This window comes from Solenopsis invicta, chromosome 5 (assembly GCF_016802725.1).
Source record: "Solenopsis invicta isolate M01_SB chromosome 5, UNIL_Sinv_3.0, whole genome shotgun sequence".
NCBI lineage: Eukaryota > Metazoa > Arthropoda > Insecta > Hymenoptera > Formicidae > Solenopsis > Solenopsis invicta.
Genome location: NC_052668.1, coordinates 14,402,919 through 14,418,809, shown reverse-complemented (window position 1 = coordinate 14,418,809; position 15,891 = coordinate 14,402,919). Strand labels below are relative to the sequence as shown.

The window sequence follows — 15,891 nt, the reverse complement described above, 5'->3', positions numbered from 1 at the left end:
CTCTGAATATAATCAATTTCGAAAATACTGCGATTGACCAACGTTTTATGTAACTGGAGTCAATCCTTTTTTGTGGCTCTATTACTTATTGAGCGCACAAATTAAATACCATGACGAAACTTTGAAATAGGTCGTATCGGTTTTTAATGCGAACATTAGCAAAACAAATTCGTTTATTAAAGCAGGCTAATGCAACAGGCGGTCCATTTGCACTCTAATGCTTTATTAAAAGACGGTTTTTATCTTTCCAGTGTTTCTGCTTTATAGAGTCAAGATAACTTAATAGCGAATATATGACTAACAATTTTAATGTTTTAAATACTAAATACATTTTGTCTTTAATATTCGATGGGACAATCGTTTTATTATTATACTTGTGTAATAAAGCAAATTATTATTTTATATCTAACTCCTTGAAATAGAAAAAAAAAACAAAACTTAATAATTACAAGTTTTGAGACAAACTTGACAAAGATAAAAATAGACGTATAATTGAAAAAAATAAAAGTATAATTTAAATACTAAATAATTTGCAGACTGCGTTAATTAAGTATATTTAACAAAATTTAACTAATGCAAATGAGAAAACCAAGAGTATCTTTCATATAATTATAAGGGATAGAAAATTTGCAATTGCAAAATTTTAATGTTTACGATGTTTAAATAAAACTTTTAATAAATGACTAATCTTTTCAAAATAATTCATAAATTGAGAAAAATATTATAGAATAAAGTAATATAATTTCGAATATGATATAATTCTAATTAAATACGATTTTCGAATTTCACTTTTGATAATTCTAATTTCATTGTGTGATGTTAACGATCATTTGCTTGGTAGCCTCACTGTATAAAAGTTATGCGAAAAACTCTTCTTTTTTTTTATTAGAAAATTTGTTTTTTGTTTAAAGATACAATTTTGAATATGTAGATATTTAAATGTTTTTAGATACAAATCTAAACATAAATATAATTTCGAAGTAATGAATTTTAACTTTCAAATAGTGTTTAGTAATTCATTTCTCTTCTATCACCACAAGATATAGGCACTAAAAAACGGTTTATTTGTAGGAAATAGTGAAACTAGTAAATTGTATGTTTAGAATTGTACTTATTACGGTACATTATATTATTTATTATGGACAATCAATTTTCTGAAATATTATTAGTACAAGTTTCTACCGTTATTGAAATTCTTGGAAACAGCGATTTAAATCACTCCAAATTGTTCTGCAAGTTCAGCCTGAGTCTGAGTTTTGATCCAAAAACTTGAAATTCCTTATCTTTAAATATCTCAGGTCGTCCAGAGCACGGTCATTCATATCGAAGTACACTCTTAAATTTTGCAAACCAATCTCGGTATATTCTTCTGCTTCCACAATATTGTCGCCATTTGTTTTGTAAATAATTTTAGTTGCATCGCGATGAAACCGCAATGAAATTAATAAAGAATGCAATGTGAATATGCATCTTTCTATTTTTTATTGCATTAAAAGGATGGTTAATTATTGAGCAACTCATTATTGTTGGTATACATGTTAACCATCTTTAAACCAACAAAACTTCGATTAGCCTTAAAAATTGTTATATATTGTTATATTGTCTGCTTAACATTAAACGTCAGTGGCAGAAACTTAATTATATATCTAATAGAATAAATTATTTTCACATCAATAATTTCTTTTATATCTATACGTTAATTCAGATTACCAACTTTCTAATTACACTCACACTAATGTTTGATTGTATTTTGTGTAAAAAAAATAAAAATATGTATTATTTTCGAATTATATCATCTTATTCTATTCGCTCTATTTTATCTTTTTTTATTTTTTCATTAAATTTTATAGTATTTAAAAAAAAGCACTATAGAGCAAAAATAGTGCATATAATGCTGTTTTCAACATTTTATGACAATATTCTCATTAGTTATGCTACAGTATTAATTACAGATATTCAATACAGGTAGCTATAAAATATGATGTACTAGAATGAACATGTTTACGCCGTAGTAACCTGAAAAAAATTTAATATATGAATTAATAACTGAGTATGCTGATGACGATTTTAATGATAAATAATTATAAAATTATTTTTACAGTGTTATATTTTAGTAAAAAATAGTGCGCAAAATTTACTATTGATTGTTATTTGAATAACATTTTCATAATATATTAAACATATATACATAAAATTTATTTATATAAAGTAAAAGCTCAATACTTACAATTGCAAAACCTATGTGTGTATGTGTGGAGCAATCTTCTACGAAAATCACGATAGATATGCACACGAGACGTACAAGAATATAGTTCTGAAATAAAATAAAAAAAAATTAATAAGATCATTAGAATTATTGTTGATTATAAACATACTTTTACCTTATTCTTTTCTCATATTCTTTATCAGCATGATGTAAGGAGATTAATTATTCTCAGTCCATGTTACTTTTTTCTTTTTATCTGGCTTATTTTCCATTTTTTGAATTAATCCAATTAATCTGCTTTTATACTGGAATTTAATAAGTCACACATGTTAAGTAGATCAATCAAGACTTATGAAAATAGACGTCTGAAAATAAATAATCCATATATGTTAACAAGTAGATATTAGCTTTCATAGACCTAATAATAAATCTCGTGTTATTGATATGTTTAAGAATAACTTAATATAATCTATAATTTCTACTGCATGTACTTACATGTCTTTTTGTAAAAAACTCAAGTTTTACTCTTATTATTGTTATTATAATTATCTAATAATATTAAGTATAAATGGAGTAATAAAATTTTCATTAAATAATATTAGAAAGCCAATAAGAATTTGAAGACTGAATAATAAGAAGACAAATTGAAATCTAGAAGAAAATTGACAAAAAGATCACTGAACCAATTACTTATTTATTATCAGTAAACAACTGTTAAAATAATAAAACTTTAAAATAATAAATTTCAAATTGATATCTTTAGATCTTTTAATTTTCATGCCGATTTAATTAAAATATTATTTTTCACTTAAAAGTGTAATTATATTGTAATTATATTAATTATAAGTTGCTTTCATTTGTTTATACATGGTGAAAGGTGCGCGAATAGACAAGAATGAGTTTTAAATACTGATGCTTTATTTTATATAAAGTATTGTATAAATGTATAAACGCTATAAATATGTGGTATCTATCTATGGTGGTGGTGGGGTGCTAGTCGTGATCGCAAAGAAAGGGTATGACGAGGGCGGGCGGGGTCGGGGGCCGGCGGCGGCGAGCCATCTATTTACATTCATTCACTCATGAGAAAGGCTGACCTACCATAATCTACCGGTCTCTCCTTTTCACTAACATATAACACGATTATATAATATATGTGTAATTGTGTGTATATATACGAGTACACATATAGAAATATAGTGTATGTGTATGTGTGCGCGCGTGTGGCAATGTGTTCATATATACATATATATATACATATATATATATGTATGCGCGGAAGTAATAGGTAATAATATGTATACATATATATATAAAAAGAACATATGTGCGCATAGGCGCGAGTAATAATAATATGTATGCTTGGGGTGCGGCGGTAAGTATAACAACATGCCGAGAACGGTGCGCTTGACGCGACCGACCCGTGAAAAGAGAAATAGATATGTGCGTGAAGAGCGGCGGCCTTACGGATGGTGGAAGACGTAAGAGAAGAAGGTTCAGCCGGAGCAACGGTAAGTGTTCAGAAAACAGAACAGATCCAGTTAGTCCGGTGACGAAGTGCCAAAGCTCGTCCATTCGCTAGGCTCATGTCGGTGCAGCGTGATACGCGTGTACGCGGGGTGACTGTGGCACACGGTCGCAACCCTCGGAATGCGCGTCGCGTATGTATAGTTAGATGTCCAAAAGACGACGTTCGCCAATTCGCGGGTGAAAGCTCGTCGAGGAGCGGCAGGGTGTTTGTGTGCCGAGATCGATAAAACGCGGCTCGCGCCGAGCTTCCTTTATCGTTGATCTCGCGATGAACGGTAATTGACTAAATTTTACCCGGTTGTAGCGGGTCGAGAACGAGGAGAAAACGACGCGAGGCCGCGAATCACGTGTGCTCCATATCTCGGTGCCGTCCTCTTACGATCTTATGTACGACCGTTTGTCCTTCGGATCGCGCTTCATCGCGGCTCGCGGTGTACATACGTACAACCGATCGACCATTTTACGTGTGTTCCGAGTGTCTAACGATTATATCACTAGTGCCAAGGTGCTCCGATCATGTTCCGAGACTGGACGAAGCTTTGGGAAGAAGACGTTGAGCGCGTTTGAGGATCGTTCGAGACCGGTAAATGACTGTGGTGGGTTTGCCGCCGTCGCCGAGCCGAGATCGCTGGGGTCTTAAAACGTCTACCATTTGCCAAGCGCGGGGATGACAGCTCCGTGAGCGCCGAGTCCGGCGTGGATGGCGCCAGACGGTCCGTTGATCACAGCAACTCCGGCATCACCGCCACCAAGGGCACCATATCCACCGAGTCCAGCACCACCTCCGATGACAGCAATTCCAGCGCCACCGAGTCCACCACCAATGCCGATTCCACCTTTTAAAGAAAACATTATTAGCAAGAAGTTCAAATATATTTGATGGGTGTAAAAAGGTAAATAAAAAAAAAAGATATCTATCAGATATTTCTACTATCTTTAACATATAATTAATTTAATGTCATTTATATATCTAATTGAGAATGTGTATTACCGAGTCCAGCACCGGGCGCGGCGTTAGCGGCAGCTCCAGAGCTTCCGTCATCACCATTGATTCCACCAGATCCGGCATAGAAGGCAACACCTCCGTAGCTGGGTCCAACGAGGTTAGCGGTAGCCTGGGATGGTCCTACGAGGGTGGCGGTTCCCTGGGACGGTCCAACAAGGGTGGATGGGCCAGCGGCAGGTCCTACAAGACTGGCCGGTCCAGTGCGAGGTCCACCAACGGACTTGGCTCCCTCCTGGGGTCCTACGAGATCAGATGGTCCGGTCTGGGGTCCAACGTTGGCCTTGGGTCCCTCAGCGGGTCCGATGTCAGACCTGCCACCATAGACTCCTGCAAGAGGAACGAGCAATTGTTCAACATTGATGTATTCTGCATTGTTGCGCTAATAAAATTTTTAGATTTGGTACGTAGATACGCACCACCAGAGACGATCTGCTGAACTCCAGCAGCACCAGCCGCGGCCGCCGCACCAGCAGCATAGCTGGCACCAAGACCACCAGATCCCAAGCTGGAGGCACCACCCTGGAGGGAGGCAGCGGTTCCAGCACCAGCGGCGAGTCCACCGCTCAGACCATGGCCTCCGTTAAGACCACGTCCGGTGATGGCCAGACCATGGCCACCATAGCCGCCGCCGCCGCCATAGGCGATTCCAGCGCGAGCCGTCGCGACCGCTAAGCAGGCGAACACAATCTGGAAGAGATGCGAGACGTTGTTCAATGCGATTAATGGGTTCGCAAAGACGCGCGACGATAATTCGATATTAGATCGAGACTATTAAGACCGTTGAAAGTTTTAAACGATGAGTATTGCGTGAGCTCGAGTTTCGATTTACGGAAGCGATTTGCGTGCGCGCGTCGTTGGGGCTATCGCCGTTACGAATCTAGATTTCCATTGGCTTGGCGCCGATTACCGGGTTTGACTACCGCTAGATCCAAGCAACATAATAGCGGCTTTCACTTTCGATTTCCGCGAACGTCGTTTCGCGATCGCGAACTCCAAAACAACGGAAATAGTCTTGCGCGCGCGAGAGAGAGGGTTTCTAAATTATCAAGATGATCTCGAAATTTCATCGAATTTGCGCCGCTTTATCGCGGGATGGAGAGAGGGGGAGGGGCAACGTGATTACGCGAATGGAAACGCAATGAGAAAGCGCCCGCATGCATCGGCGAAAAAAATTGACGAGATTAGATACCCGTAACTATGCGCCGTATCGTTTCGTAATCAACTTGATAGCGCCACGGTCCTCCCTTCCCTTCACGTCGGTTACTCTGGTCACCATTCCTGATGACCGTATTAGGAAAACTCTTCTAAGCCCGCGCTAATAGCCCGCTGCATGCGCAACAAGTATCGTCGAACCGTAAAAAAAAAGTAGTCGCGATTGCATAAAATCCGGTGCGTTCGACTTGACGCGAGATATTGCACGGGATTCGTAATTAATTGATAATCGATACGTGCGAGTTTGCGTGTTTGCGGTTCGTGAATTAGCGGATTTAACTTTTCATAATTAATCGGGCAATCTGTGATTCGATTAATCGGGATTCAGTTCTCAGAATTCTAGAAATTTTCCGAGAGCTTTGCAGGGAGGCAAATCTCTCAACGAGTTACGTCACGTATCTCGCGTGGTCACGTTTAAAGTCGTAACGCTCGCGGCTCGTAATACGGGAAGCGGCGTTTAGAAAGGAAGCGTTTCGCGCGACCGTCGAGCAATCTGGCTGATTAGATATATCGGCTGGGTATATACGTAACCGATATTTCGCGATCGCGTGCGAGCCGCTTAAACGGCGCGTGTGTCACGCCCGGTTTGAGACCGTTGCAAACTTAAATGGCACCGCGGCCTGGAATTATGCATATCTAACGACTGCGCGAAACTTTCACATCCCGTTTACGCGGAATGAACGACTATCTCGCGGCCGCGCTCGTGTGACGTGGCCGACCGAGCGTTCCCGCGACCTCGCGTTCGGAAAAGGATCGATCATGCCGATTTCAAAATCGCCTGCGCGATCGAGCACCGAGTGTAATTCCATCGGCCCTGAGAAATTGCAAAGACATTCCGAGATCTGACGCAATGGTGATTAGGATATTGTTACCGAGAGTATTATTGATAATATAGCTAATTAGTGTTGCAATTATTATGGAAATAGAACGCTAACGCGCGTTACGTTTGCAGGACGAAACGAGGCGAAATGTAATTTCGAAACGTTAGCCCGATTCAATTGGATGCTGCGTACGTACAACAACGGGGGAAAGTCAAGAGAAACATAACGGATGCAAGAGTGACGGCAAGAAATAAGCGCGGTCTCGATCGCGAGATTTGTGAATGAAGATGCGCCTGTGCGGAATAGAACCGGTCGCGACGTTAATCCTCTTACTCAATGACGATGATGATACTACCTACAACCGGTTTTCGCCAAGAGCGCGCTCGGCGCGCGATGCGGTAAGATTTCTTTGCTTTATGAATGAAAGTCGTCGATTCGTCTGTTTGTGCGTCTGTATGTCTGTCTGTGGAGAAAAACGGTGAGAGTATCCCAACCGTGACATTGAATCATCGGGAACGCAGTAAGAAGCGAGGAAAACGTAACGGTACAATGGAGACGTTAATAGACGTTGCGTTATCGGCGCGAACGAAAGCCCTCGAGCTTGCGAGACGATCGTATTTACTCTCCGTTTGCAGATACGTCGTTGTCTAAATGCAATTTTATATTAATCTAATTTTGCGTTTGGTTTCAATTGAGAAACGTAAGAACAAAACGTTACGGAGACAAGCGCTTGCAGAAATAAACTTTCGCAAGCTACTTCAAGAAAGACGGAATTTTATGCGTAATTCCGTTAAGGATTCAAAGTAATTCAAAGATCGTACAAAGTTTTCAAATCGACACTGTTTATTCACGGCAACAAAGACAAGTACCCGATCTAGAGAAATTACGATGATCTCGAGGAAACACGTGATTTTGAAATAAATGGAATAGCCATAGCAGCAAAGTCGCGAGCAAAGATTGTGGATAAAAATAGCTAGAAATGAGTAGAATCTGATCGAAGAGCGCGACGGCAAAATTGAGAGATACCGAGACTACGAGTTAAACACCTCGCGAACACCTCACCAACCCCGTTGCGGAATACTCACAAAGGCCTTCATGTTTGGTGTGTGTATTGGGCTGGTAGTCCGGTGAATGACTGACTTGGGCCGGGCCGGCGGGCCTTATATACGCCTAACTCTACTCTGGACACGCTCCACAATCACCATCCTTTCGAAAGCAAGCAAGGCGCTCCACCACCCTCCCTCCAGAAAAACTATAATCCACGTACCGCGTACTAAGCGGCCGTAGCTGTGTGTAGTCCACGGCGGCAGTAGTCCCACCACCTGGGACTTCGGGGGCGAAGGGGGGTCTCTCCTTTACTCCGGCAATGGATAGAGGTTGCCCGATGTGGGTTGTATTCGTGGTGACTATGTCCATGTCTAATGGCCGCAGCCTCCTACTCCTCCTGCCCCACCAGCCGGCGGTGTTGGCCTACACGCTCGGCTTCTACGCGACGGGCCACACCAAGTGCAACCGAGCACCACCCGGGTTACCTGGTCACCTACGATACAACTCTCTTTCTCGCAGGCGTGGTGCACGGCGTGCATGAGCGTTGCACAGCTCGCACGGCTAACGCTAACGGCGGAGTCCTTTCCGGTTACGGTAGACGGCGCAGGTGCAGTGCCGATAGCAGGCAGCATGGTAGCACAGAGTCCTCATCACTTTAGTTAATTGGACAACCCTCGTCAGTGATAAATCGTTGTTCGATTCCGAGCTGCACTCGCGTAGGCTTTTAGATGATAGAAGCAAACGGTTTTTGTCGGTAAAGTTTTATCGGAGAGTTTTATGAGAAGCTGTAGTGTTTAGGAAAAATCAAGGATGTTGATAACAGTCGAAGATTAGAGTGAATAAGTCTATTGTAACAATAAAAATAATGAAAATATATGACAGACAAATATTATTCAAAATATTTGAAAAGATCGAAAAATCTAAATATATATATATTTTTTTTACAACTTTTGACGCAAGCAAATCTTTTTCTGAAACGATGTGACAGTTACGTACGTACTGTACTGTTAACCGTGAATATCAGAAACTGATGAAAATTACGACAGCATTGCATGATAAATTAATATAGTTTAAAATTATTAAGCTATTATTATTTTGTCGCAACTTTTAATGCTGAAGAAATCTGAAGAGGCGATTTGATGGAGAGTCACGATTGTTGAAAATGACTCTGAGGTCACGACGCGGATCCTCGACTAATTGATGGCGCCGCGTAATGCGCTTATTTCAACAGTGCTCACTTTAAGATGGGTAGACTTTGATTTTCTACATTCATTTGAATGCAGAATTTTTTTGCGCGGCAGGAGGAAAAGTAGAAACCGGCAATGTCCGAATAACCGAAAGTTATTACTATTCATGAGAAGCACTATCTGCACAATGTCCGAGAAGTAGAAATCACGGTAGCTCTGAAGTTTACATTTGGACACGGAGCGGCTGTCACACGAAAAGTTCGTCTTGCTTGAAAAAAAGGAGGGAAGGAGCTCCAAGAATGGTGAAGCATGATCCTGATTACGGTCCGTTCGTTACGTTAGAAACGAGGCATTCGCATCGAAAAGGAATTTCACGTTTGGAGCAAATGCTAAATCGTTCTAAAGAGTTAGAATTACGGGCCCGTTGAATGGCCTTAAGAAAAAAAAGGGAAATAGAAAGACCTGAATTCTTTTCTAAATAGATTGCCTGTCGCCGCCGACGCCGTCCGCTCGTTACTTATTACCTCAACCTACTAATTCCAACTACTATGGTGCATTATACTGGAAATAAAATCGCAAAATGCAAGCGACGGGCTTAAAGAGTTCTCTGTTGTCGTGAGCGATTTGAATTATCATCGTACAGTTTGTCTAGAGTGATACTCGACAATTCACAAGTTTGATTATATTCTCGAACTTCATTGCTTGTTATCTCAAGAAATCACTTTATTTTAATTCAATTACAATCGATCTTATTATTATTCAGCATTGGGGCACACATAAAAATATCACTCAAGACATTAATTATGATAATCGATTGTTTTTATCTTCTAACGGAAATGTGCAATTACAAATGTTAATTATAAAATAAGGAACAAAATAAAATGTAATGTAATGCATTATGAGCGTATAAAAAAATTGTTTACATTGAAGCGTAAATCGAGATCAAGTAATCCGCCCGCGTATTAGATTTCTTTCTAGATTATAGCACATACCTACGCACGCACATGCTCAACGCATATTTCCTACATACTTTCCTTTTTTAGCATATGCTTTTCATAACTTGGTATCTACGTAACAGCGCCGATGAGCAATTGCTAATCTCAACCTTAAAGGTGCAGCGGGCCGAAACATAACGCGGCTAATTGCGTCCGATTAATTATTTTTTGTTTTCGAGCGTGATGCCCCGCTTATTATACGAGCCGCGACTTCGGCGCGCGAAGTGAAAGCCATTATATTATTTGGCGCCCGCGAAAAATGTCGATCTATCGCGAAAGTCGCCCGCGCGACGTAATCTTTTCTCGTTCGGCAGTACTGACCGGTTTCAAATATACAAACCTGACGCGTGTGACAGCTGCGTTCGGTTCTTGTCGATTTCACCCTCAAATGAGCAGACTCCGACAAACATTTCGCGCGCGAATTAATTGCCTCATTAGCCGATTAATCCAAGCAATTATCTAAATCATTGGCGAGACTTATCTCGCGCAAACCCTACCGTGTTTCGTTCGTAGCGATCGAAAGAACAGATCCGTAATTATCGCGCAATTATCCGCGGGCAACCGATCCCGCTGATCTGACTCGTAATTTCGCTGAGCTCGGAGCAGTTATTGATTCCTTGTCTCGCGTCGAATGCGATATTCCTACGGCTTAATTCTTGGCAATCACGCTTCACAATCTCGACTTTTACACACTTTTGCTATCGGAATAGGAATCCAGAATTCAGTTCCGCGACCGTTCTGAATTATTGAGTGATTTTCACGGATCGATAGAGTATCGATTGGCTCGCGTGGTCAATATTCAGGGATACGCTTCTGTGATAAAACGACTTTCTCGGAAACGTGCAGATCCGATATACTCGTGAATCGAATCGAAATGGAGGCGCTGAGATTTATTTCGTTTGAATGGGAACGCTCGATATAGGATTACCACGATATTAATATTATTTTTTATTTTGACAAAGATTATTTATGCAAATAGTGTGCATTTTGCAAGATGTATTGATAAATCAGAGACTATTTGGCAGCTATATGCTTTCGCAATCTCATATTCCTGAACTATAACTATTCATTACATAATAATTAATTTATAATAACAATTGCTGAGGCATTAAAACTTACGCATGTGCAACATTTTTATATTAAACTATTTATATAAGAAATTGTTAACAATCTTGGCACATTTATTGAACATAACACTTTTTCGCGTGACAATGCGAAATAATGTATAGTCCTCAGCGTTTACTGTTATCTATTTACATAAAACTATCAAGATAATTATCTTGATGAAAAAATAGTTTCATCCTAGCAGAATTTTTCGAAGCGATGACAATAAATAATAAAAAATAATAGTGCATTACAAAAATTGTCTTAAAACTATAAGTTCAAAAACTTTTACAAAGAACCATGTCAGTCATTATAACGTAAATTATATATTTTTTCTATATTTTTCAATTTTAAACTTTATTTGCATATTGATCCAAATCAAAAGAACATTTTTTGTCAGACAAGTTATTTGAAGAATTTTTGTGTTTAAAAAAAATACAGTTTAAGAAATAAAAATATAAATAACATTGCTGCTTTTATATAGTAAATTGTTTTGCTGAGCAGTGATATTATCTAGATAAAACGATATATAATTTTATCTTTCATTTACATAAATTTAAAATTAAAATCTAAGATACTTTTACATGCAATTTATTTGATCTTTATTTATTTTTATTTCAAGTTATCTAAGCACTCATAGACTTTAACTTTCTGTAGTTTGTCATTTTTTAATTTTTTCCCAATTTCTCTTTCTTCTTTTTTTATCACCACTACCTTATTCTTCATTCGAAACCGACAGCGTATACACGCGGACTTTATATAAATGGATAATTCTAATTATATTTGCTTTCTATTAATATCCCTTTTAATTAAATAATTAAATAAAGTTAAATATTCGCGGCACATTTTGTAATTACGACATATCTCCCTTGCGTCAAGTGCTACGCGTATATAAGCATCTCATCTATATTATATATTTATTTATTCAAATCAGAAATATATTGCAATATCTCGAGCGATGCATTCGCTGTGTGTGTGTGCGCGTGCGCGTGCGTGTGCGAGCTTATATATTCCATCTCTACACATTCAGCCCTGCCAGCTCAATTTTCGCGAAGAATACCCCTTCGCCTACGGTGATGACTTCGCGCACACACATCGCTCCTCACGCGACGTTCAGGCCTCCCGCAATACCGCATTTGCAAAGTGACGCGACGCGACGCCGCGACTTTGCGCTACGACGCTGACGCCGCGCGCCGCGCCGCGCCGCGCTGCGCTTTTGCTCCAATTTTTACATAACACGAGGATGTGAAATTGGAGAAATTTTATTCATGAAACAGAGCGCGTGGCGCGCACGGATACAAGATTCACGAGGAAAACTTCCTCCTATGTAATGTGACGTGATGGTGCAGCGCTCGGGCGCGCTCGTTGCTTGGTGTAAACAAGACGGCTCATCGGCAAGCGCGCAAAAACAATTGCACCTGTACGTTACACGTATATCCAGATCGCTTGGCTAGCGCGTTGGAAAATTACTGTATCACCTGCGCAACGTCCTCGGATGCTGCAAAGTGTCGCACGATTGATAGTCGAGTAAACTCGAATTTTACGCCTCTGCACGTCTAAATGCATTCCAAGAAATAAAAAAAAGAAGTAAATTTTATTACAACGTTTTAACGCGTATTCGAATAAAATATTTGTACAGTAACCTCTGCGAACTTGGTGGAGTTCGAAGTGTTTATGATGAAGTAATGCGTCAATCGCTTTCAGGTTCAAGTGACTAAATGGATTTAACACGAGTCTGGTTGCGCTGATTGATTCATTAATTGATTTGAATTACTAACGTGCCGAGGTTCAAGATTAACCTAATTTTACCCTTGGATTTAAATCCGCGTGTTGAATTTCCATCTAGATGGATGTATGCAACACGAGAGTGATCCATTCGCTCGCCGTTATTACGCGTATTATCGAAACAGCGCTTCATACACGCGTTACATGTTCAGTACCAGTAACGATCTAATTTGCAAAACGCTTTCGCAACAAATGCTATAAAATAAGAAAAGAACAGCGGTAAAACGATGTATATTTAATTACGCTATTTACTGCGTCATCTGGGTCAAGTGAGTCTGCGCCATTTAAATACACCTATAAGCTATTACAATTACATCGTTATGGAATAATCACAAAGAAATATGACGATGGCTAAGATTTATTAAACCGACGTTATTGACATATTAATTTTTCTCGCGCAATTAGCGAGCTGATTTATTAAGTGACAAACAATGCACGTGTTTGCTTCGAGATGCCGCGTTGCGATAAATTTTCTACAAAGTTGATCGGTCTCTAAAATTCGCGAACATCGAGAATAGATTATCTTCCCGTGTCAGCAGCACGTCACCCGCTCTGGTCCAGATATCATTTTACGTTGGCATAACTCGCGGGCGAACTCGTGAGGTACGAGTAATTGCAGTTTATGTCAATTCCTATAATGTAACGCGTAATAGTGGAACGGTTAACCGCAGTACTCTAACGCGCGACCCTTTAATACACTAACTTTAATTGATTCAAGACCAAGTTGGAAACTTTGATCGCTTTAATTTTGACATGTTCACCTCGTATTTTGCCCTTTGGTAGCTTTCTATCCGACCTAAACCAAAGTACACATTACAAAGTTAAAGTCGGAATTAAAGTTATCGGATGGCAAAAGCGCCGCGTTGAGCGAGCAACTACTTTTTTCCACGGTAAGCGAAATCCGAGCCTGATACGTGGTGTCCCCATTCTGAAATTTTAATCGCAATTGCGATATCGAAGTGTGCGATACTTTTTCGGCTTTACTCTTCATCCGCGTGTAGAAGTTCGAACGACACTTTTTTTTTTTCGTTTTCGATTTTTCATTACGTTTTATGTGAGTCCCGCGCGTGCTTTTTATTTAAGAGCGGCGACTTAAAATTTAAGTGCAAATTAAATTTTATCCCGACCGACAACGATCGTTCGCGCGCTTTAGCGTTAAGAGGGGCTCTTATAAGCAGCGCGCTTAAGTTTTAAGTACGGGCGTTACACGGCTCTACTGAGCGCGGCATTGTTACACTTTCAGTCACGTATCAGAGGTATCATCAATGTCGGTACGTCTTCGCGCAGGTATAAACTTCCAACAAAGTTGGCGAGGATGCACTCGATGCTGAAAATTAAGCGTGTTTCTACCGCGAACCTGCCTCGAATCGATTTACCGCCAGCGGTAGACCACAATCCTTAAACGCGTTAAACGATTATACAATTTTAGTACATAATTATACAGTTACATGAGTTTCTTCTGTATAACAAAGACAAGCGCAATGCGCTGATCAGTAAAGACAGCCATATATTCTATCCACAGACATGTATCCTATCCGTAAAAAACGCATTTTTTTGAAAACAGCTTTATTCGAAGGAAAAGACTCTTTAATTAGAATGTATCTCTAAATCTGATCGGTGGATAATCATTGATTACCAGTCGCATACTTAGGACTGACACATCAGTGATTATCTTGACCTAAAAATCAATGAAAAGACGCTGGTAATCATTGAAAAGGTCTTATCTGATCATTAATAAATACACTCATAAATGCTAATAAATACACAATAATCATTAATAAATGCACAATAAATTCATTGATTTTTCAGTTCAGATAATCACCGATTATCAGTGACATACATGGGACTGATGATCGGAATTATTCACTGATCAGTGATTCAGATTTGAGAAATACTTTAGTTGAAAAAAATGTTAGGTAATTCGTGAGAATGAATGGAAAGAGGGAAATGGAGGTCTCAAAAAGCAGATCAGCGCGAACGACGCACGCCTCTTTGCACTTTGCTACACACCGCCGACCAGGCTAGGAAAGTGGTCTTACGCAATAGGCGGAGCGGGATAGTGTTGGGCTATCGCCGCGTTTCAGCACAGAACTGCCCATCATTTCCGTGTTCTGCCAGCCGTTCTCGGTCGCGAGCGCATTGATTCGAACGCGCCGGCTCGTACGCGAATATCCGCCGCATTGGATACACAGTGCATTCTGATCGCCTTCGTGTGCATTTTTTACGGACGATCGGAATGTGTCCGCAGAGTTGCCGCTATATATCGATTTGACGTTTCCTTTAATACGCGAATGACGACACGTCTGAAGATATTATCAACCGAATCCATTGTTCGCGTCAAAATCTTGTTCACGTCGAGCAGTAGTGGCGTGTGCCCTCGTGAAATTACGTAAATAAGCGGCTCGATTAAAAAGGATTTCAATTAGGATCTTTACGAGTGCGCAAGGATAATTTAACACTATTAAAAGAAACAAATATGTAGTGTACAGTAAACAGTCAAAGTGATTCTAATTTAGGGCACTAAATAAAAATTAAACAAAAATGTTTTATTTATTTCGTTTTTATGCAATACAAGCAAGTTGTCACATTAATTAAAATAAAGAAAGACGGCAAAGAATAGTGAGATAAAAGCGTCAGTTTATCAAATTATTTGTACTTTTATTAAAAACTAATAATTTATTCCTCTATTGAATTTTTTATGTTCAAAAAATATTATTTTCGTCTGTTTATCGATTATTATTACTTATTGTAAACAAATTCCATCTACAATAAGTATCTAGGCAAAGTCAGCCATTAATAGGAATTAAGGTTGCGACGTAATTTCTCTTATAAAAGCTGAAGATATATTAATTTCATAACGCTGTACACAGTGGCACTAGGTTGAATCAAATGAAAGTCCATATACGTTTCCTCTTTGCTTTATTTCATTGTGCAGCACACAAAATTGGAACGTAAATTTAGGAGATTTTTCCAGAGAAGCTGGAAACAAAAAGTTTAC

General features: G+C 39.3%; 1 protein-coding gene across 1 annotated transcript; it reads right to left on the bottom strand.

Moving 5' to 3' along the window:
* Positions 1-3,102: 3,102 nt before the first annotated feature.
* On the bottom strand, positions 3,103-7,991 carry LOC105202339 (PE-PGRS family protein PE_PGRS61). Its single transcript, XM_011170802.3, has 4 exons — positions 7,861-7,991; positions 5,159-5,429; positions 4,728-5,069; positions 3,103-4,572 (listed from the first exon to the last, which is right to left on the bottom strand). Exons 1-4 carry the CDS (start codon positions 7,870-7,872, stop codon positions 4,382-4,384), a joined length of 816 nt encoding a protein of 271 aa, XP_011169104.1. The 5' UTR covers positions 7,873-7,991; the 3' UTR covers positions 3,103-4,381.
* Between the last annotated feature and the right edge of the window lie 7,900 nt (positions 7,992-15,891).

What these genes read in the sequence shown, in the direction of transcription:
- LOC105202339 (XM_011170802.3), bottom strand. An exon ending in TCAGCAGATCGTCTCTGGTG is followed by an intron (nt 5,070 to 5,158) that starts GTGCGTATCTAC and finishes TTCCTCTTGCAG; the next exon opens with GAGTCTATGGTGGCAGGTCT. An exon ending in CGCGCCCGGTGCTGGACTCG is followed by an intron (nt 4,573 to 4,727) that starts GTAATACACATT and finishes TTTCTTTAAAAG; the next exon opens with GTGGAATCGGCATTGGTGGT.